The sequence below is a fragment of the Macaca nemestrina genome, chromosome 12 (assembly GCF_043159975.1).
Source record: "Macaca nemestrina isolate mMacNem1 chromosome 12, mMacNem.hap1, whole genome shotgun sequence".
In the NCBI taxonomy this organism is placed as follows: domain Eukaryota; kingdom Metazoa; phylum Chordata; class Mammalia; order Primates; family Cercopithecidae; genus Macaca; species Macaca nemestrina.
This window is the reverse complement of record NC_092136.1, coordinates 10,226,446-10,247,550: the sequence shown is the minus strand read 5'-3', so window position 1 is coordinate 10,247,550 and position 21,105 is coordinate 10,226,446. Positions and strand designations below refer to the sequence as shown.

Genomic DNA, 21,105 nt, shown 5'->3' with positions numbered 1-21,105 from the left:
CCAGCTACTCGGGAGGCTGAGGCAGGAGAACGGTGTGAACCCAGGAGGCGGAGCTTGCAGTGAGCCGAGATCGCACCATTGCACTCCAGCCTGGGCGACAGAGGGAGACTTCATCTCAAAAAAAAAATTTAAAAAGAAATTTAAGAAAATTGGCCAGGTGCAATGGCTCACGCCTGTAACTCCAGCACTTTGAGAGGCGAGGCGAGCAGATCATGAGGTCCACAGATTGAGACCATCCTGGCTAACACAGTGAAATCCCATCTCTACTAAAAATACAAAAAAATTAGCCAGGCATGATGGCACACGCCTGTAATCCCAGCTACTGGGGAGGCTGAGGCAGCAGAATCGCTTGAACCCCGGAGGTGGAGGTTGCAGCGAGCTGAGATCACACCACTGCACTCCAACCTGGGCAACAGAACGAGTCTTCATTTCAAAACAAACAAACAAACAACAACAACAACAACAGAAATTAGCTAGGTATGCTGGCGGGTGCCTGTAATCCCAGCTACTCAGGAGGCTGAGGCAGGAGACTCACTTGAACCCCGGAGGTGGAGGTTGCAGTGACATCACACCACTGTACTCCAGCCTGGGCAAAAAGAGCGAAACTCTGTCTCAAAAAAAATTTTTTTTAAGAAAATAAAAACACACCTGCAAATTATTTAAGATTCTTTCTTTCAAGAGGTAGACCCTAATTCCCCTCTCCCAGAGTATGGCCAGACTCCCTGACTCGATTCGAACCCCTAGAATAAAGCGGGAGAGACTTTGAAGACGAGGTCACAAAGAAAGCACTGTGGCTCCATCAGGGTCTCCTCACGATCCCTGTCGTGGAGCACATGCTCTGGGGGAAAAGGCTTAGGACATCTATCCCGTAAGACACTCAAGCAGCCCCGTGGAGGGGCCCCAAAGTGAATCCTCCGACCCTAACCAAGTCCCACCCGGCTTCAGGGGAGGGAGACCCTGAGCTAGAACGACCCAGCTAAGCGTCTCTCCGTTTCCTGACCCTCAGAGACGGAGAGAATGCAGGTTTGCTGTTTTAAGCCACTAAGGTTCGGGTTATTTTGTTATACAGCAATAGATAACTATTGGGGGATCTCCACGTCTCACCCCCAAAAGCATCCCTCTAACTGTGGCTTCAGTAGCAGGCAGAGCCCCAGACCAGCCCCACTCCTTGGGCCTGGCCCACTGTCACTCAGTAACGGGTCTGGAATATCATTCCCCAGCTGGATGCCTCTTCTCAGGCCGCCACCCCTGAGATGCCTCCTCTCATCTCCCCAGCTCAGGCAGCCCCATCTGCTATGGTGTCTTCACAGCACTGAGGTTATCAGGCCTTGTCTCAGCTGCTAGAACACATTCTTTACAATAGATGCTTTGTAATCTTCACACCAGATTACAAGCTCCATGAGGGCAGGGCCCTTGCCTATCTGACACATGTCTGAGTCCCCAGCCTGGCCACCTAGAGGGCATTCAATAAAAGTTTGGAACTTCATGATTGGAAATCCCAGCTCGAAGCAAAGAGGGAGACCCCAGCAACAGCACAGCAGCCCAGGAACCCCGGCCCGATTACGAGGTCTGACTGCTTTCCTGGCACCAAGGAGTAGGGTTGTGGGGGCTGGATCCTGGAAAGAGCAGCAGCCCTCAAACAGGTGCCTGGGCGCCTTGTCTCCCTAGCTCTTTGCCAACCTCCTGAGTTGTTCTTCTCTGAGAGAGTGCTCAGGGGAGCAGGGTCTCTGTGGGGACAGTGGCTCCCCCTCCAGGGGTCTCTGCCAGCCCCCAACTCCTCCTGCTGTTCTGGGGCAAGGGCCAAGTGCCTGACAAGTTCTCCATCGGCTCACAGACTAAAGTCGGTGCTTTCTGCCATCACTTTTAGATCCTGGCCCAGGCCACGCAATTCATGTCAGGAGTAAATCATTTTGATTTCCACTTCTGGTCCCGAGAAAGCCATCTTCTCTTCATTCCTAACACTGCAGGACTCTCCATCCTGCCCGCCCAGCCCAGAGGCCATACCTACTCCAGGATAGAGGCCCAGCCAATGAGCCACTTCCCTGCACTTTTGAAAGGGGATCCAGCTGGGAAGAATCACAGGATCCCAGGAGGCAGACCCTGAAAGGCAGGGACAGCTGGGTGCCCAGGAGAGCTATTTGGGGCTCAGTAGCAGCAGCTTGGGTTCTCTCCCTTCCCAGGCCCCCGGACTCATGCCCACTCCAGGAGCAAGAGGAAGTGGTGTGATTCTTGGGGGGTGTCATCAGTTGTCACAAGCACAAGACCCCACCCCTGCCCTGACCTGCTCCTCTAACCTCTGTTCCTGGCATGAGCAAACTGCTAACAAGTGGCCAGAGGCCAGCGAGAAGGGGAAAAGGGCACCATACCACGTGCCCAGAAAGGCATCAGAGTGCGGGCTTGGGGTGGGGTGGAGGCAGGACAGGCCAGCCCAGGGAGGTCACTCTGTGGGGTTACATGACCCACCAGGTGGGACGCCAGCCCCGGAGCTGTTCCCTCAGCTCATTCCCGAGCACTTGAGAACCACACTGTGCAAAGTTTGGAGAGTCCGGGATCATAACCTCCACTTTGCCACCAGCTCCCTGAGTGACCTTGGGGAAACCAGCTGCAGCACTCGGCCTCAGTTTTCCTCCTGCACAGGGGAGGAAGATGGTAGGTCCTGCACAATCCCTGGGGTGCCCTGTGACCCATTCCAGTGGGGTAAGGAAGGTCGCCTTCCTCACGCTGCCCCCTGCATGGACACTTGGACCTGGTCTGGAGTGAATTGTTCTGTGGGGCTGGGAACACACAGGGGGCGGGGGTGGCTGTGAATGGGGAGGAGGGGTCCGTTCCAGGGCAGATGAGGCCTCAACTTCCCCGGGTCTCTCGGGTGGAAGGGGCTGCTCGCTTGATGGGGGCTGCCCAGCCGGGAAGCCCCACGTGAGGCCGCCCTCTCCCTCGCGCCCCCTCGTGCTTACACTTACATTTCGCCTCCTTCCAGTCGGTGGAGGTGCTCAGGTCCACCTTCGCCGCCATGGCCAGGGGGGCCCAAGTGCGCACCCCGGCTGTCCGCCCCACCGCCGCCGCCCCCCACGCCCCAACTCCCGCCGAGGTCCGGGCGCTGCGGCCGAACACGCCCAGGAACGCTGGGGGACAGCACGTGCTGCTGCGGGTCCGCGTGGCACCCGCCAAGTGGCCGGGCCGGGGGCGCGGGGGGACCAGCAGCTGCCCCGCCGCGCGCAGCTGTACCAGGCGGCCGGACAGTCGGCTCTGAAGAGACATGAGCAGGCGGCGCGGGACGGCTCTCCGCCCACTTGGACTCTATTTACGGCGCTCGGGAGTGTCTCTCCCTTATTTACTCTGGGACCGGGTGGCGACTGCCAGCCAGCGGCGACCTGCTCGGAGGCAGCGGGCGGCGCAGCCAGAAAAACCGGGAGCGCCGCTGGGCACCCTGGAACTTGTAGTCCGGGCCGCCGGATGGGCCCACGCACCCGTATACACACGTGCGCGCCCGCCCGGGCTCCCAGTGTCGCGGGTGGAGCCACGCCGGAGCCCCTCCCACTTCTCCAGTGGCCTCCAGGTGCCTCCACTCCGCGTGGCCTCGGCCGCCTCTAGCTTTCTAGTTGGCTGCGCCTCGGCTTTCCCCGCACGGGCTGCCCGCACGGGCTGAAGCCCCTGGACCTTCCACGCAGCCCCGGGCTCCTCTGCCGCTCTGCTCCGCAGGGAAGCAGGCGCTCCGGCCGCTGCGTACCGAGCTGGGAGAGCCTCGCGCGGCTTCCGCGGTGCCGAGCGTTTTGCAGCCTGGGCGACCCGGGCTTATCTCCCCAAGAGTCAGCAGGGCACCGCCTCCACGCCCCAGCCCGCCCTCCTAGGGACAGTTGCGACGAACGGGTAAATCCGGTTTGGGGACTTCTCCCCAGAGGCTCTGCCTCCTAACAGCCCCGGGGCCAAGGCTCAGCTGGAGCAGAATCTAGGACAGCTGGGTGGAAATAGTGGAATTTGGAGGCAGGAAACTTGAGCTTCAAGTGGCGTTCAAGGGTGGAAGGATTGGGGTGATGTTTTCTTTTTACAAAAACCGGCTGGGCGCGGTGGCTTATGCCTGTAATCCCAGCACTTTGGGGAGGCTGAGGCGGGTGGATCACGAGGTCAGGAGTTCAAGGACAGCCTGGCCAACATGGCGAAACGCCATCTCTACTAAAAATACAAAAATTATCCAGGCGTGGTGGTGCATGCCTGTAATTCCAGCTACTCGGGAGGCTAAGGCAGGAGAATCACCTGAACTCGGAAGGTGGAGGTTGTGGTAAGCCAAGATGGCACCATTGCACTCCAGCCTGGGTGACAGAATGAGACTCTGTCTCAAAAAAAAAACACGAGGATGGATTTTTAAGTACTTTTATATATTTTTATGTACTATTAATATTACTTTATGATAAATATAATGGATACAGCCTGGGCTATTATAATATAATGAATGTAATAATGAATAATGAATAGGTGCCTCACACCTGTAATCCCAGCACTTTGGGAGGCTGAGGCAAGAGGATTATCAGAGGCCAGGAGTTCAAGACCAGCCTGGGCAATACAGTGAGACCCCCTCATCTCTACCCGCCCCCGCACAAAAAAATTACCCTGGTATGGTTGTAGACACTCACCTCTAGTCCTAGCTACTCTGGAGGCTGTGGCAGGCAAACACTTGAGCCCAAGGGTTCAAGGCTGCAGAGAGCTATGATGGCACCACTGCACTACAGCCTGGACAACACAGTGAGACCCTATCTCAAAAGTAATAATAATAATATATTTTAATACCAGGGAGGAACGAGCCAGGGTTTCGGAGAAGGTTCTAGTACTAGTGTTGCTACCCTGGGGTACCCTAGCCTCTTGAGACTCAAGCTTCTTGAGCTGTCAGCTAGGAATAAGAGAGTCTGGCTGGTTGCAAACCTGCTCCTGTGCTCCAGGCCTCTGGCTCTGAGTGTGGCAATAACCCTGGATGGCCGTAGGAGGATCCCTGACCTGCCATGGATGCAGATGGAACCACTGGGATGGTAACATGGGCTCAGCCTTGGACTTCAGACATTAAATCCGCCCAAGACAGGATCAGCATAGACTTGCCAGCACCTGGGTAGGCAGTCATCAGTCCTGGGAGTGAGGGCAAAGGGGAGGCCAGAGGCCAGGAAGGAAGAGCCCACGGCCCCCAGCATTCCAGGACCACCAGCAAGGCCTGCACCCTCTCCTGAAAACATTAGCAAGACATGGTTCAGGATGTGAAGGGGTGGCCTGCCCCTCCACACCTGTGGGTGTTTCTCGTTAGATGGAACGAGAGACTTGAGAAAAGAAATGAGACACAGAGACAAAGTATAGAGAAAGAAAAAGTGGGCCCAGGGGACCTGCGCTCAGCTTACAGAGGACCCACGCCGGCACCGGTCTCTGAGTTCCCTTAGTATTTATTGATAATTATCTTTACCATCTTAAAGATAAGGGAGTGGCAGGACAATAGGATCATTGTAGGGAGGAAATGGGCAGTAAGACATGAACAAAAATCTCTGTGACATGAATAAGTTTAAAGGAAAATGCTGTGCCTTGAGATGCATATGCAAACATCTCCATAAACCTTTTAGCAGCATTGTTTCAGCCTATCACATGGGGAGAAACCTTGGACAATACCTAGCTTTCCTAGGCAGAGGTCCCTGCGACCTTTGGCCATGTACGTGTCCCTGGGTAGTTGAAATTAAGAGAATGGTGATGACTTTTAACCAGCAAGCTGCCTTCAGGCACTTGTTTAACAAAGACACATCCTGCACAGCCCAAAATCCATTAAACCTTGAGTCACCGCAGCACATGTCTCTTGCAAGGACAAGATTGGGGGTAGGGTCACAGATTAACAGCATCTCAAATACAGAACAATATGGAGTCTCTTATGTCTACTTCTTTCTATATAGACACAGTAACAGGCTGATCTCTCTTTCTTTTTACCACAAGGATATAGGAGTCAGGCTCCAGGTCACCTCACCAGTTGTGGCCCCTCCAGTAACTCAGAGTAAAAGAAGGACCTTGCTGACTGCAACCAGGACAGCCGATACCTACATGCACGAAGTCCCAGCTATACTGAGCTAAGCCCTCTATGTCCATTCCCACTACCTCCATGAGCCCATTATATCCTCAGCTCTCACCACCTCCAGGCAGAGAGATGACTGGCCCAAGGTCAGAACAGTCAGGATCCCAGCCCCGACTTGGGTCCAGGTCTGTTTGGTTCCCATCTGTGGTCTGGAAAGTGGTTATGCAGATGTCACTGATTGGTGAAATGTGGCGTGTGGGTGTTGCAGTATATTACTTCTCCATTGCTGCTGTACCATTACCGCAAATTCACTGGCTTCAACGACACACATGTAGTATCTTAAAGTTCTTCAGGACAGAAGTATGATGTGGGTATCACTGGGCTAAAATCAAGGGGAACATGGGGCCATGTTCCTTTCTGGAAGCCCTAGCAGAGAGCCTGTATCATTGCCTTTTCTGATTCCCAGAGACTACTCACATTCCTTGACTTGAGACCTCTTCCTCCATGTTCAAAGCCAGCGCGGTTGCATCTGAGCATTCTTCTGTAGTGGCATTTCCCTCTGATACTCTCCTTCTGCCTTTCTCTTCCATCTTCAGGGACCCTTGTGATTACATGGAGCCCACCTAGACAATCGGTGTCAATTTCTCTACTTAGCTGATTTGCAACCTTCATTCCCCTTTGCCATGAAATGTAACATATTTACAGGCTCTAGGATTTAGGATATGGAATCTTTAGAGAGCCATTATTCTGCCCTGTGCAACCTTCCTGGCAATGTCTAGAGAGGATGATGAGGTAGAGGCAGGGGCCCCAGTCATAAGAAAGTCTTGGTGCTCAGGCCGGGTGCAGTGGCTCACGCCTGTAATCCCAGCACTTTAGGAGGCTGAGGCGGGTAGAACAACTGAAGTCAGGAGTTCGAGACCAGCCTGGCCAACAAAGCCAAACCCTGTCTCTACTAAAAATACAAAACAAAACAAAAAAAATTAGTTGGGCATGATGGCACGCATCTGTAGTCCCAGCTACTCAGGAGGCTGAGGCAGGAGAATTGCTTGAACCTGAGAGGCAGAGGTTGCAGTGAGCTGAGATTGTGCCACTGCACTCCAGCCTGGGTGACAGAGTGAGACTCCCTCTCAAAAAAAAAAATAAGGCAGGTGTAGTGGGTCACACCTGCAGTCCCAATTACTTGGGAAACTGAAACAAGAAGATCACTCGAGGCCAGGAGCTGGAGGTCAGCCTGGGCAACATAGTGAGACCTTGTCTCTAAATATAAATAAATAAATAACATGTACTTATTTATTTATTTATTTAGAGAGGGAGTCTGGCTCTGTCATCCAGGCTGGAGTGCAGTGGCATGATCTCGGCTCACTGCAACCTCTTTCCCCCAGGTTCAAGGAGCAGCCTCCCAAGTATCTGGGATTACAGGCATGTGCCACCATGCCCCGCTAATTTTTATATTTTTAGTAGAGAAGGTTTTACTATATTGGTCACACTGGTCTCGAGCTCCTGACCTCAAATGATTCACCCACCTCGGCCTCCCAAAGTGCTGGGATTACAGGCGTGAGCCACCGTGCCCAGCCAACAAACATGTATTTTTAAAAAACATTTATATCATGTTATTCACCTGCTCAGACATCTCCAAAACCCGTGTCCTATACTGCCAGGCTACTGAAGCACCCTGGACACCCACTGTGTACCAGTGCTACTGTTTCTTTTTCCTGGGATTCAGCTCTGTGATAGTGAAGGTCCCGGCTAACACCTCTCCGTGGTCTACTGGAGGCTTGGGTCACATGCACAAGTGGTCGTGGGCAGGCAGCAGGATTCTGAACATTGGTGAGGGAGGATATCTTCATAGAATTTGAGCTGGATCTTTTGGAAAAAGTAAAGTTTTGCCAGGTATGGAAGGTGTGTACGTGTTGGGGGCGTTCCAGGCAGAGGGACCCATAGAAGCAGAGGTGTGGAAGTCTGTGGAATGCTGAATCTTCCACTGGGGCTGTGGCATAGGGCATTGTCAGTTGAGGATTTTTAATGTTGGAGAGGGGGTTTTGTGCAAAGAAAAGCTACCTACTGCTGCTTGTGTTTAAATTAATACTGTATTTATTAAACATATAAATTTTAAAAACTAGTTTTTCTTAAACATCCAAGAGCAATTCATAAATCTAGTTTTCTATGTATAAGCCTACTAATTATTTTTATAAAAAAACAATTATGTTCACTTTGATGAATATTTAATTAACTCATAAGTTCAACAGATTAAATTCTTCTAAAAATGAATGCCAATTACAAACTTAGGTAATTAAATCCTCTAATAGATTTTAAACTATATTTTACAGAGTTAAAGTAGCTGATCCTCTCAAACACCTCAACTTCCCAACAGAAGAGACTTACAAGGTTGTTTTTTTTTTTTTTTCTTCTCATTTAAGCACCTCTTTTTGTTTTTCCTTTTTTCAGGGACAGCGTCTACAGGGTCTGGAGCAATCATGGCTCACCACAGCTTTGACCTCCTGGGCTCAAGCGATCCTCCACCCTCAGCCTCCTGAGCAGCTAGGACTATAGGTGTGTGTCACCACACCCAGTTAATTTTTCTTTTTTTTTTTTTAGAGATGGGGTCTCACTGTGTTGCCCAGGCTGGTCTCAAACTCCTGGGCTCAAGCATTCTTCCTGCTTCAGCCTTCCAAGGTGTTAGGGTTACAGGTATGAGTCACTGTGCCCAGCCAAGCAACTCTTATATGCTAATAAACTTATAAATGTGGCAAATAGTTAAATATTCAATACTGTTTCTGAACTTAAATCCTCTTAGACTGTCACGGTTATCTACTGCTTTGTAATGAGTCACTGAAAATTTACTGGCTTAAAATAACAGCAGTTCTAAGTCAGCAGTTTGGGCTAAGCTGGCCGGTTCATCTGCTGGTGTCACTGGGTCACTCCTTTACCTGCAGCTGTAGTCATCTGACAACCCATCTGGGGTTGGGGGTCCAAGGTGGTCTCACTCACATAACTGATGGTTGGTGCTGGCTGTCAGCTGAGGCCCCTTGGCTCTGCTCCACATGGTCTCACCTTTCAAAGGTGGCAAAGCCATCCAGAGGAGCAGATACACTATCACAGCAGGGCTGACGTTGCAGTGACATGCAGGACCACAGTACAGTTAGGGTTTTCCTGCTACTGGTCTGAGATTTAAGACCAGAGCAGGACCCAGGAGAATTCTACCATATCTAAAGGGATCCCCAGTCCACTCCTCTCCTCTGGGACTTAATGATAAAGTCTGATGCATCACTGTTTCCTGAGAGTCTTTCAAGTGGCAGCTCTCCCCCATTTTTACCCTGCCATCTTCCTATTTTTTATTGCCTCATTTGGGTAGATAAGCGTCCATCCCTCCAGCTCTCAGGTCCTCCTGTCGTCTTCTCTGTCTGATGACAATTTTGCATTCCACCCTCATCCAGGTTGTACTACTCTCTTCATATTTCACTTTATTTTTTTATTTTTTTTTTGAGACAGAGTCTCGCTCTGTCACCCAGGCTGGAGTGCAGTGGCCGGATCTCAGCTCACTGCAAGCTCCGCCTCCCGGGTTCACGCCATTCTCCTGCCTCAGCCTCCCGAGTAGCTGGGACTACAGGCGCCCGCCACCTCACCCGGCTAAGTTTTTGTATTTTTAGTAGAGACGGGATTTCACTGTGTTAGCCAGGATGGTCTCGATCTCCTGACCTCGTGATCCACCCGTCTCAGCCTCCCAAAGTGCTGGGATTGCAGGCTTGAGCCACCGCGCCCGGCCCCATATTTCACTTTATTACTTGCCTATGTTTCATTTTACTATCCGTTTCATTGGCCATATTGTATAGTCATTATGTTGAGAGGTATATAAAGGAAGGATGGATTACAAGGTATTAAATGTCCAGAGCTTGTAGCTATAAACCAGGAGCCTGGAAAACAGAAGATGCCCCTCCACCTTTTTTTTTTTTTTTGAGATGGAGTCTCACTCTGTTGGCCAGGCTGGAGTGCAGTGGTGTGATCCTGGTCCACTGCAACCTCCACCTCCCATGTTCAAGCAATTCTCCTGCCTTAGCCTCCTGAGTAGCTGGGATTACAGGCGCCCACCACCACGCCTGGCTAACTTTTGTATTTTTGTAGAGATGAGGTTTCGCAACATTGGCCAGGCTGTTCTCAACTCCTGACCTCAGGTGATCCACCCACATCGCCCTCCCAAAGTGTTGGGATTACAAGGGAGAGCCACCATGCCCAGCCTCTACCTGATGTTTGGCAGAATGGTCTGAAGACCATGTCAGCTGTCTGGGAAAGGCCTCAGTGATCTCTAGAGGGCCAAACAGATAACTGAACTGAATGTTCTTATCCCACGCCACCCTCCCCAGGGGAACGGCCTTAGTGGGCCAGGGGGTTTCATCCTTGGAGCCGGCAGAGGGAGGGCTTCACTTGCCCCTACTCTGACTTCAGAGAAGGCCCAGCAAGGAGGTAGATGCTTTAGGGACATTTGTATTGAAGTGCACAAAATCCTTTAAAAGTAATGGTTATTGTAATAAATTTTAACAACATAGAAATAAAGTAAAAAGTAAAAGCCAGCAGGGTGCTGTGGCTGAGGCTTGGAATCACAGTACTTTGGGAGGCCAGGGCAGGAGGATTCATTAAGCCTGGAAGTTCGAGACCAGCCTAGAAAACATAGTAGGACCCTGACTCCACAAAAAATAAAGAAATTGGCCGGGCGCAGTGGCTCACGCCTGTAATCCCAGCACTTTGGGGAGCTGAGGCAAGCGGATCATCTGAGGTCGAGAGATCAAGACCAGCCTGACCAACATGGAGAAACCCCGTCTCTACTAAAAATACAAAATTAGCCGGGCATGGTGGCGCATGCCTGTAATCCCAGCTACTTGGGAGGCTGAGGCAGGAGAATCGCTTGAACCCAGAAGGCAGAGGTTGTGGTGAGCCGAGATCACGCACTCTAGCCTGGGCAAAAAGAGTTAAACTCTGTCTAAAAAAAATAAAAGTAAAAATATTAGCTGGGCGTGCTGGTGCACCTGTAGCCCCAGCTAATCTGGAGGCTGAGGCTGGAGAATCACTTGAACCCAGGAGTTCAAGACTAGCCTGGGCAAAATAGCGAGACCCCATTTCTACCAAAAGAAAAAAAGTGAAAGCCCTTGTTATGGGCTGAATGGTGTCTGCCTGAATTCTTATGTTGAAGCCCTAACCCCCAGTAACTCAGAATGTGACTGTATTTGCATACAGGGCCTTTAAAGGGGTAATTAAGGCTGGGTGTGGTGGCTCACACCTATAATCCCAGCACTTTGATATCCTTTTAAGAGGAAAGTTGGGGGCTGGGCGCAGCGGCTCATGCCTGTAATCTCAGCACTTTGGGAGGCTGAAGCGGATGGACCACTTGAGGTCAGGAGTTCGAGACCAGCCTGACCAATATGGTGAAACCCCATCTCTATTAAAAATACAAAAATTGGTGGGGCGCGGTGGCTCGCGGTGGCTCAAGCCTGTAATCCCAGCACTTTGGGAGGCTGAGACGGGCGGATCACGAGGTCAGGAGATCGAGACCATCCTGGCTAACCCGGTGAAACCCCGTCTCTACTAAAAAATACAAAAAACTAGCCGGGCGAGGTGGCGGGCGCCTGTAGTCCCAGCTACTCGGGAGGCTGAGGCAGGAGAATGGCGTAAACCCGGGAGGCGGAGCTTGCAGTGAGCTGAGATCAGGCCACTGCACTCCAGCCTGGGTGACAGAGCGAGACTCCATCTCAAAAAAAATAAAATAAATTAAAAATATAAAATAAAATAAAACAAAAATATAAAAATTAGCCAGGCATGGTGGCACACACCTATAATCCCAGCTACTTGGGAGGCTGAGGCAGGGGAATCGCTTGAATCCGGGAGGCGGAGGTTGCAGTGAGCTGAGATCACGCCACTGCACTCCAGTCTGAGCGGACTCGTTCAAAAAAAAAAAAAAAGGGCGGGTGGGGGGGAAAGTTAGACAAACAAAGAGACACCAAGGATGCTGGAGTGCAGAGGAGGGACCACGTGAGGAGGCAGGAAGAAGGCGGCCATCTGCAAGCGATGGGAGAGGCCTCAGCGGAAACCACACCTGCTGATGCCTTGAACCTGGGCTTGCAGCCTCCAGAACTGTAAGAACATACATTTCTGTTGTTTAAGCCACCCCATCTGTGGCATTCTGTTATGACAGCCCCAGCAAACTATCACAGCACACCGCCTCCCTGTTCCCAGTCCACAGAGGTAATTCCTTTAGCCATTGGCTGCGTATCATAGATTTTTTCCATGCATGTATAATCATATGTAAAGAAACACACACATAATTTTATTTTTACAAAAATAGGATTCAGCCATACACACTGTTCCACAACTACTATGCTTTTTTTTTTTTTTTTTACTCACAACACTTTTGACACCAAATGTGTGGGTTTTTTTTTCCACATCGACCAACTCTCCAACACCATCTGGGTATCCTACAATTGAATCCATTCTGATACTATCAACCTGGAGTTGGCATCAGCTCCCACATGTTAAGGGCCCAGTCCCACAAGACTGCCCCCACTTCAAACTCCAAGAGCAAGTCCTGGGCCCCCCCATACTTCTGACATATGAATTGGGGTTTCCACGACCCCCTCATCAGGTTCAATAATTTGCTAGAAACAGCTCACAGGACTCAGGAAAACAGTTTACTTACTTTTTTTTTTTTTTTTTGAGACAGTGTGTCTCTGTCTGGAGTGCAATGGTGCTCGCTGTAGCCTCAAACTCCTGGGCTCAAGCGATCCTCCAGCCTCAGTCTCCTGAGTAGCTGGGACTACAGGCATGTGCCACTGCACCCAGCCTTACTTACTATTTCCGGTTTATCATAAAGGATACAAGTTCAGGAACAGCCAGATAGAAGAGATGCATAGGGCAAGGTGTGGAGGGCAGGATGCGGAGTCTCCAAGTCCTCTCTGATCACGCCACCCTCCCAGCATCTCCGTGTGTTCTTCTCTGAACCCTGTAATTTAGGTTTTTGTTTGTTTTTGTTTTGAGATGGAATTTTGCTCTGTCACCCAGGCTGGAGTGCTGTGGTGCAATCTTGGCTCACGGCAACCTCTGCCTCCCACCCAGGTCAAGTGATTCTCCTGTGTCAGCCTCCTGAGCAGCTGGGGCTACAGGCGTGCACCACCACACCTGGCTCATTTTTGTCTTTTTAGTAGAGACGGGGTTTCACCGTGTTGGCCAGGCTGGTCTTGAACTCCTAACCTCAGGTGATCCACCCACCTCAGCCTCCTAAAGTGCTGGGATTGCCGGGCGCGGTGGCTCAAGCCTGTAATCCCAGCACTTTGGGAGGCTGAGACGGGCGGATCACGAGGTCAGGAGATCGAGACCATCCTGGCTAACACCGTGAAACCCCGTCTCTACTAAAAATACAAAAAAAACTAGCCGGGCGAGGTGGCGGGCGCCTGTAGTCCCAGCTACTCCGGAGGCTGAGGCAGGAGAATGGCGTAAACCCGGGAGGCGGAGCTTGCAGTGAGCTGAGATCCGGCCACTGCACTCCAGCCCGGGCTACAGAGCAAGACTCCGTCTCAAAAAAAAAAAAAAAAAAAAAAAAAAAAAAAAAAAAAAAAAGTGCTGGGATTACAGGCATGAGCCACTATACCCGGCTTCCTTTAGGAGTGTTATGGCGGCTTCATTATACAGGTATAATTGTTTAATTCTTGACCACTGGTGATTAACTCAATGTCCGCCCCATCTCCCCTCCCCAGGGTTTGAACCCTTTAATCACTTGCTGGGTTCCCCTTCCCCTGGCTACACCCTCGTGCACCAAGAGTCACCTCATTAGCATAAATTTATGGTTGAAAGGGGCTCATTATGAGTAACAAAAGATGCTCCTCTCCCACCATCACTCAGGAAATTACAAGTGTTTCAGGAGCTCTGTGCCAGGAACTGGAAGTGAAACCCAAATATGCATACTTATTATATTCACAATATCACAACCGCTAACTTTTTTCATTCTACCATATGTCACTGCCATGTCAATATCTACCCAAATGTTGTTTCTTCACACTTGCCAATATCTCATCCTATGGAGGCAGCATCATGTTTTCCAGTGTCCTCCATGGTTGGACTCAGGTGGTTTCCAGTCCTTTTGCTGTCCCAGACGGTGCTGCGTGAGACATCCTGTGCCACCAGGGTGGGGTCACCTGCGGGAGACATTCCTAAGAGCGGAATCACTTTTGTGTTTTCAATAGCTATTGCTAAGCGTACCTTCCTATAGGCGGTGTAGAAGAGGCACGCATCCCACCCACGCCCACACAGGCACACTCTCTGCAACTTGGTATTTCTCAACAGAGGTACTGGAAAGGAGACAGTAGGGTTGGGCCATTTGTATCTGAGGGGCTACAACAATTTGGCTCAGAAAAGAATAAGCAGAATAGGGAGTGAGGAAGCCCAGAGGGAAGGTCCGAGGGACCTTTTGGGAGAGGCTGAGGGACCCCCAGGGCAGCAGAGGGTGACCAGTTCCATTGGCTCATTTGACAAACACTAAGCACTGACAATGCCCCAGGTTCTGTGCTGGTATCCAGCACATAGTAGTGAAGGAAACTTCTTCCTCATGGGAAGAAGTCAACATACAGGAGTCATCTCAGAGAGTGCTTGGATCAGCGGGCTGGGGTGGCTGGGGAGGAGCAGATGGAACAAGCACTAGCATGACACTGGCTCATGAGAATTCCTGAGAATTTCTGCCATACGTGGTGAGGGGGAAAGTACAGGAAAAAACCCTTGGGTGTGACTGTTCTAGTTATCTACTGCTGTAGAACAAACTACCTTAAGCTACCTTGCTTTTCTGGCTGGGAACAACAGCCATTTAATTCCATCTCAAGATTTTGTGGGTCAGGGCTCAGCTAGGTGATTCTTCTGCTCCATGTGGCCTCGACTAGGGTCACTCAGTGGGATTCGCTGGAGACTGGGCTGGGCTAGAGGGCCCAAGACAGCTTCCTTCATGTTACCTGGAGCCCATGCTGTGCTGCAGAACAGTTGGCTTGCCACAAGGCTAGCGTAGGCTTCCCCATACCATGGTGGCCTCAGGGCACTCAGACTTCTTCGGTGGCAGCACAGGCTCCAAGACAGTGTGTCCCAAGAAACAGGAAGTGGAAGCCGCCAGTTTTACAAGGCTTGGAAACTGCAAGATGTTATTTCTATTGTATTCTACTAGTCAGCGTAGTCCCAACTCCATGGAATTCAAGGGGAGGGGACACAGACCTCCCACTTTGCAATGAGAGGGGTGTCATCGAATATATAGCGTCTTTCGTCTCCCTCAGTGACCCCTGACATCCTTCTCTTGCCATTGGGTGTCATATTATGTGCTGTGGTCAATTGCAATCTGCCTGCCACATTAGCAGGCAGGTTTCACCCTCGAACCTCAACCTCAGGTGTGCAAGAACTGCTGTGTTTATATTAATATTTCTCTTCCTCAGCTCTATTGACATTTGGAACCAAATAATTGTGATAGCTATTCTATGCCTTGTAGGGTATTTAGCAGCATCCCTGGCCACTACAGCATGTGCACACATACACACACACACACACACACACTCAGTAATGACAACCCAAAATGTCTCCAGACATTGCTGAATGACAGCTGGGGACACCCTGGCTGAAAACCATTGCCTCGGCCAGGCGCGGGTGGCTCATGCCTGTAATCTCAGCACTTTGGGAGGCCGAGGCGAGTGGATCACCTGAGGTCAGGAGTTCGAGACCAGCCTGACCAACATGACAATAACCCATCTCTACTAAAAATGCAAAAATTAGCCAGGTGTGGTGGCACACACCTGTAATCCCAGCTACTTGGGAGGCTGAGGCAGAAAAATTACTTGAACCTGGGAGGCAGAGGTTGCAGAGAGCTGAGATCACGCCACTTCACTCCAGCCTGGGTGACAGAACGACACTCTGTCTCAAAAAAAAAGAAAAGAAAAAAAAGAAAACCATTCCCTTGGGATCACCTTGTTCTGCCTCTAAGCCTCCATCCTACTCAGCTGTGAGGAACTCATCCCCTTCCCAGTTCACATGGTCCTTAACCCTTGGGAAGGGCTCTGGTCCACTGTGTGCCGTGGCTGCCGTTGAGTTGGCCTCACCTCAGCAGTCTCCCTGAAATATGGAGTCTCTCCTCCTGTCCCCCAACCCAACCCCACATCTTGCAGAGGCTATATATGGCCTGGGTGCCCAGGCTGGGGGGGCCCCTTGCAGGGTATCTTAGCACACTGTCACCTCTGACTCTGGCCATCTACCAGTACAAGGAGCAACAGTCCTTCCCCCAACACCCTGAGGGGGTCCCGGGAGTCTGCATCCAACTGATGGAATTAGCTGAGGGACTGGATGTGGGCTGTGAAAGAGACGAGTCAAGAATGCTTCCTCAGTATTCAGCCTGAGCCACTGGAAGAATAATGATGCCACTGGCAAGAGGAAGTCAAGGGCAGGCGGGGTTGAGAGGGATATTGGGAGTTATGATTTGAGCACCCGGGAAAGTCTGTCAGCCATCCAGACGAAGATGTCAAGAAGGCAGCTGGATAGATAAGTCTGGGACTGGGGGGTGAGATCTGTGCTGAGGACAGAATTATGGGAGTCATCTGAGATGGCATAGCCACAAGACTGGCTGGATCTCCCAGGGGAGCGGGGTGTGGCTAGCAAGGCCCAGGACTCGGCTCCAGGGTTCTCTGATTAATAATTATTAGATAATAATTATCATTTTATTCCTTGAAGCATCTGGCACAGTGCCTGGCTCTATACAAGTCCTCGGAATTGGACAGAACTCTACAGTACTTTACTTTCCCCACTAATGAGGATGCCAATTCTATCTTAGCAGAAGAGCTATAAGTTAGGATCACTCAGTTAAGTAGGAAATTAAGAGAGTTCTTAGGAGTTTCAAACAAAAATTCCAGGTCTACAGAGCCCAAATTCTGAGCTGCAGCCCTTCCCTAATCCCTACTCCCCACCTATGCTGAGATCCAGCTCTCCTAGTTTTTCTGATATTGAGAAAACTTTAAAGTTGGGAATTTGCTCTGCTGAGACTCAGTCACCCTCACTTTACCTTCAGTGCCATTGCTGCAGGAACTACGGCCTTCAGGTTGACTCCAGATACAGCCTCGCCATGCCTCTCCCTACCCTTGACTGCAGCAGCACTGAAATAGCAGCATGAATCACTCTGGGACGTCACGTGATGCACAGGCCAGCCGCGGCTGTGGTTGGTCCTCCTGTGTTCCAGGGACCTGGGAGGAGGGCCCTGGCCAGCCAGAGTGGCTGCCTCCCTGTCCTCCTCTGAGTCTACCAAGAGGCTTGGAGAAAACTGAGTTGGTGGAAGTTATAAGAGCTAACACTTCTGGGTATTCAGAGGTGGCTTTACTGTAACACTAAAGCAGCTTAAACATCGGGGACCCCATTCGTGCTCCTTCTAAAGCCACACACTTCATTTTTTGTGTGTTTCTTCTCTCAAAGCGAGCTCTCAAATTGTCATAAGCTTCAGGTCTGACAAGACTCAAGTCCAACCCGGGAGGATTATATTGTTCACTCTGCATAGTAACCTTGGGAAGTCAAGGGCACTTCATCCTCCCCACCTTACAGTCAAGGACACTTAGAGCACAAAAAAGACTTCCTTAGATTTCTTGAAAATTCTGGGCCAGGGCCAGGCGTGGTGGCTCACACCTGTGTAATCCCAGCACTTTGGCAGGCGGGGGCAGGTGGATCACTAGAGGTAATGAGTTTGAGACCAGCCTGGCCAACATGGTAAAACACCATCTCTACTAAAAATACAAAAAAAAAAATTAGCTGGGCACCTATAATCCCAGCTACTAAGGAGGCTGAGGCAGAATCGCGTGGGCACCTATAATCCCAGTTACTAAGGAGGCTGAGGCAGAATCGCGTGAACCCGGGAGGCAGAGGTTGCAGTGAGCCAAGATCATGCTACTGCACTCCAGCCTGGACTACAGAGTGAGACTCCATCCCCCACCCCCTCAAAAAAGATAAAGAGAATTCTGGGCTGGGCATGGTGGCTCACACCTGTAATCCCAGCACTTTGGGAGGCTGAGGCAGGTGGATAATGAGGCCAGCAGTTCAAGACCAGCCTGGCCAAGATGGTGAAACCATCTCTACTAAAAACACAAAAATTAGCCGGGCATGGTGGTGGGTGCCTGCAATCCCAGCTACTCTGGAGGCTGAGGCAGAGAATTGCTTGGACCCAGGAGGCAGAGCTTGCAGTGAGCCGAGATCGCGCCGCTGCACTCCAGCCTGGGTGACAGAGCGAGAGTCCCTCTCAAAAAAAAAAAAAAAAAAATTCTGAATTTGCCCTGGCCTCAGGACCTTTGCATCCTCTGTTGCCTGTGTGGTCCCCTGTGCCCCCTAAGCTTCTCCTCGATCCATCTCTGACAGGCCTTCACTAACCACTCACCTCTGGGAGTGCTTTCCTTCCCTGCCACCCAGGTCATCTCTCTGTGCCTTGACTTTTGTGTTCTCTGTAGCACTCACTCTTGAGAATTATCATTTGTGCACTGATTTTGATTTAATAAATCCATGTAGGCCGGGCGCGGTGGCTCACGCCTGTAATCCCAGCACTTTGGGAGGCCGAGGCGGGCGGATCACGAGGTCAGGAGATCCAGACCATCCTGGCTAACACGGTGAAACCCCGTCTCTACTAAAAATGCAAAAAAAAAAATTAGCCGGGCGAGGCGGCGGGCGCCTGTAGTCCCAGCTACTCGGGAGGCTGAGGCAGGAGAATGGCGTGAACCCGGGAGGCGGAGCTTGCAGTGAGCCGAGATCGCGCCATTGCACTCCAGCCTGGGCGACTAAGCGAGACTCTGTCTCAAAAAAAAAATAATAATAAAAAAAAAATAAATCCATGTAGTTCTTATTCCGTAGCCAGGTACTGTTTTTTTTTTCTCTGGAGACAGAGTCTTGCTCTGTTGCCCAGACTGGAGTGCAGTGGCATAATCTTGGCTCACAGCAACCTCCGCTTCCCGGGTTGAAGTGGTTCTCCTGCCTCAGCCCGCCGAGTAGCTGGGACTACAGGAGTGCACCACCACACCTGGTTAGTTTTTGTATTTTTAGCAGAGATGAAGTTTCTCCATGTTGGCCAGGGTGGTCTCGAACTCCTGACCTCAGGCGATCCCCAGGCCCTCTTCTTGACAAGTTCTAAGTGCTTTATGAATATCAAATCATGTAATCCTCACAACCACTATGATGTCAACACTTTTTAATCCCCATTTGAAGATGGAGGCAACTGAAGTACAGACAGGTTGTGCAAATTGCTTAACATCACACAGCTGAGAGTTTAGGTATCATCTTTCAGTAGAAAAGGTCCCTGTGAGCAGAAGCTTCATCTGGGGCTGCCCTGGTCACTGCTACAGCCCTGCACCCAGAGCAGTGCAACACACTCTAAAAAAAGGTGTGTGGGAAATGGGACCTGGCCACTCGGAGAGAAGCTGCTGGGGAGAAGATGGAAGGCTTGGAAAGGCCACTGCTGGTCAGGTGGGCACGTGTGGTGGCCTGGAGACAGTGCCAAGAAGAAATGAAAGGTGTCCTTGACAGATTGGATGTAGATGAATAAGAGAGGAGGCCAAGGCCTCAGAGGAACCCTTGACCCCGCTTTCCTTCATGCTCCCTCCAAAATGCATCCAGAATCCTATTCCTGTCCCCTCCTCTGCTCTCATCCTGGCTCCCTGGGATTACTGCCACAGCCTCCTAAGAGGTAACCCTGCTCTCACTCTCCCCTCTTCCTCCACACAGCAGCCAGAGGGATCCTGAGAAAACTTAAGATCATGACACTCCTCTGCTCAAAACCTGCCAATGTGTTCGGGAGTGGCAATGGCCTCTAACCCTGCAGGACCTGGCCCCTACTTCCTCTCGGCAGCTGTGCCTCCTGCCATCCTGGCTACCCCGAGGCAGCTCCCATCCCAGGGCCTTTGCCCTGGCTGTTCCATGGGCCTGCAAAGTTCTCCCCCACATTTCCAAGGATCTCACTCCCTTGCTTTCTTTAAGTCTTTTCTCACCATGCCTCACTATTGAAAATGCAAAACCGCAGGGCGAAGTGCTGGGTCTGTAAACCTGTAAACCCAGCACTTTGGGAGGCCGAGGCGGGCGGATCACTTGAGGTCAGGAGTCTGAGACCAGCCTGGTCAACATGGGGAAACCCCGTCTCTACTAAAAATTATAAAATTAGCCGGGCGTGGTAGCGCACACATGTAATCCTAGCTACTTGGGAGACTGAGGCAGGATAATTGCTTGAACCGGGGAGGCAGAGGTTGCAGGGAGCCGAGATCGCCCCACTGCACTCTAGCCTGAGAGAGCAGGAGTTTAAGACTAGCCTGGACAACACGAAGAAATCCGTCTATACAAAAAAATAGAAAAATTAGCTAGGCGTAGTGGTGCCTGCCTGTAACCCCAGGTACTTGAGAGGCTGAGGTGGGAGGATGGCTTGAGCTCAGGAAGTCCAGGCTGCAGGAAGCTGTGATGGCGCCACTGCACTTCAGCCTGGAGACAGTGAGACTCAACTCCGTCTCAAAAAAAAAAAAAAAAAAAAAAAAAGCAGGCGGTTGGATTACACAGGCCCTGAACCCCACCCTAAAGCCTTCAGCACTTTCAAGTGAGGGATTACCAGGTTTGCAGGTCTGCGGCAACTTGGCTGCAGTGTCCAAAATGGGTGGGGCAGGTGGGATTAAAGATGAGGCTGTGGAGACAAGCTATTGGCAGAGAGGACACACTTTAAACCCTGGGAAGATGGCATTACCCAGAGAGGGGGAAGGATAAGGACACTGCAGAGCCCAAGACCATTGCCAGACCCGAGTCATGCGGCTCCTTTGTTCCAGGAACCACAGCTGACTCTAGAAGCAACAGCAGCATTTTCACTCCGCAGGTGCATCTCTTCCACGCTTTGGGGTGCCTGCCCTGACTCTGACTTCTGGGGCTGGGATTTAAGGCTCTACCAGGCCACAGCTAGCCAGCTCATAGGCGGTTAACTACCTGATTCAGCTCTTCGTCTCTTTCACTCCTTTACATCGGACTCACGAGGGCTGGGGGACAGCTCCCTTTCGCTAAGTACTTTCCGCGTGCTAAACACCGCA

At 51.1% G+C, this 21,105-nt stretch overlaps 1 protein-coding gene across 4 annotated transcripts in view; it reads right to left on the bottom strand.

Moving 5' to 3' along the window:
* LOC105469499 (mono-ADP ribosylhydrolase 1) overlaps positions 1-3,416 on the bottom strand; it is a 170,758-nt gene extending 167,342 nt beyond the window's left edge. For 3 of the 4 annotated variants that reach the window (XM_011720567.3, XM_011720566.3, XM_071074420.1), the window contains exon 1: positions 2,961-3,413. In XM_011720567.3, coding sequence (XP_011718869.2) covers positions 2,961-3,258 — 298 coding nt within the window. In that variant the 5' untranslated portion in view covers positions 3,259-3,413. Of the gene's footprint in view, positions 1-2,960 lie in introns of all 4 variants that reach the window. The other variant, XM_071074419.1, reaches the window with a different exon arrangement.
* Between the last annotated feature and the right edge of the window lie 17,689 nt (positions 3,417-21,105).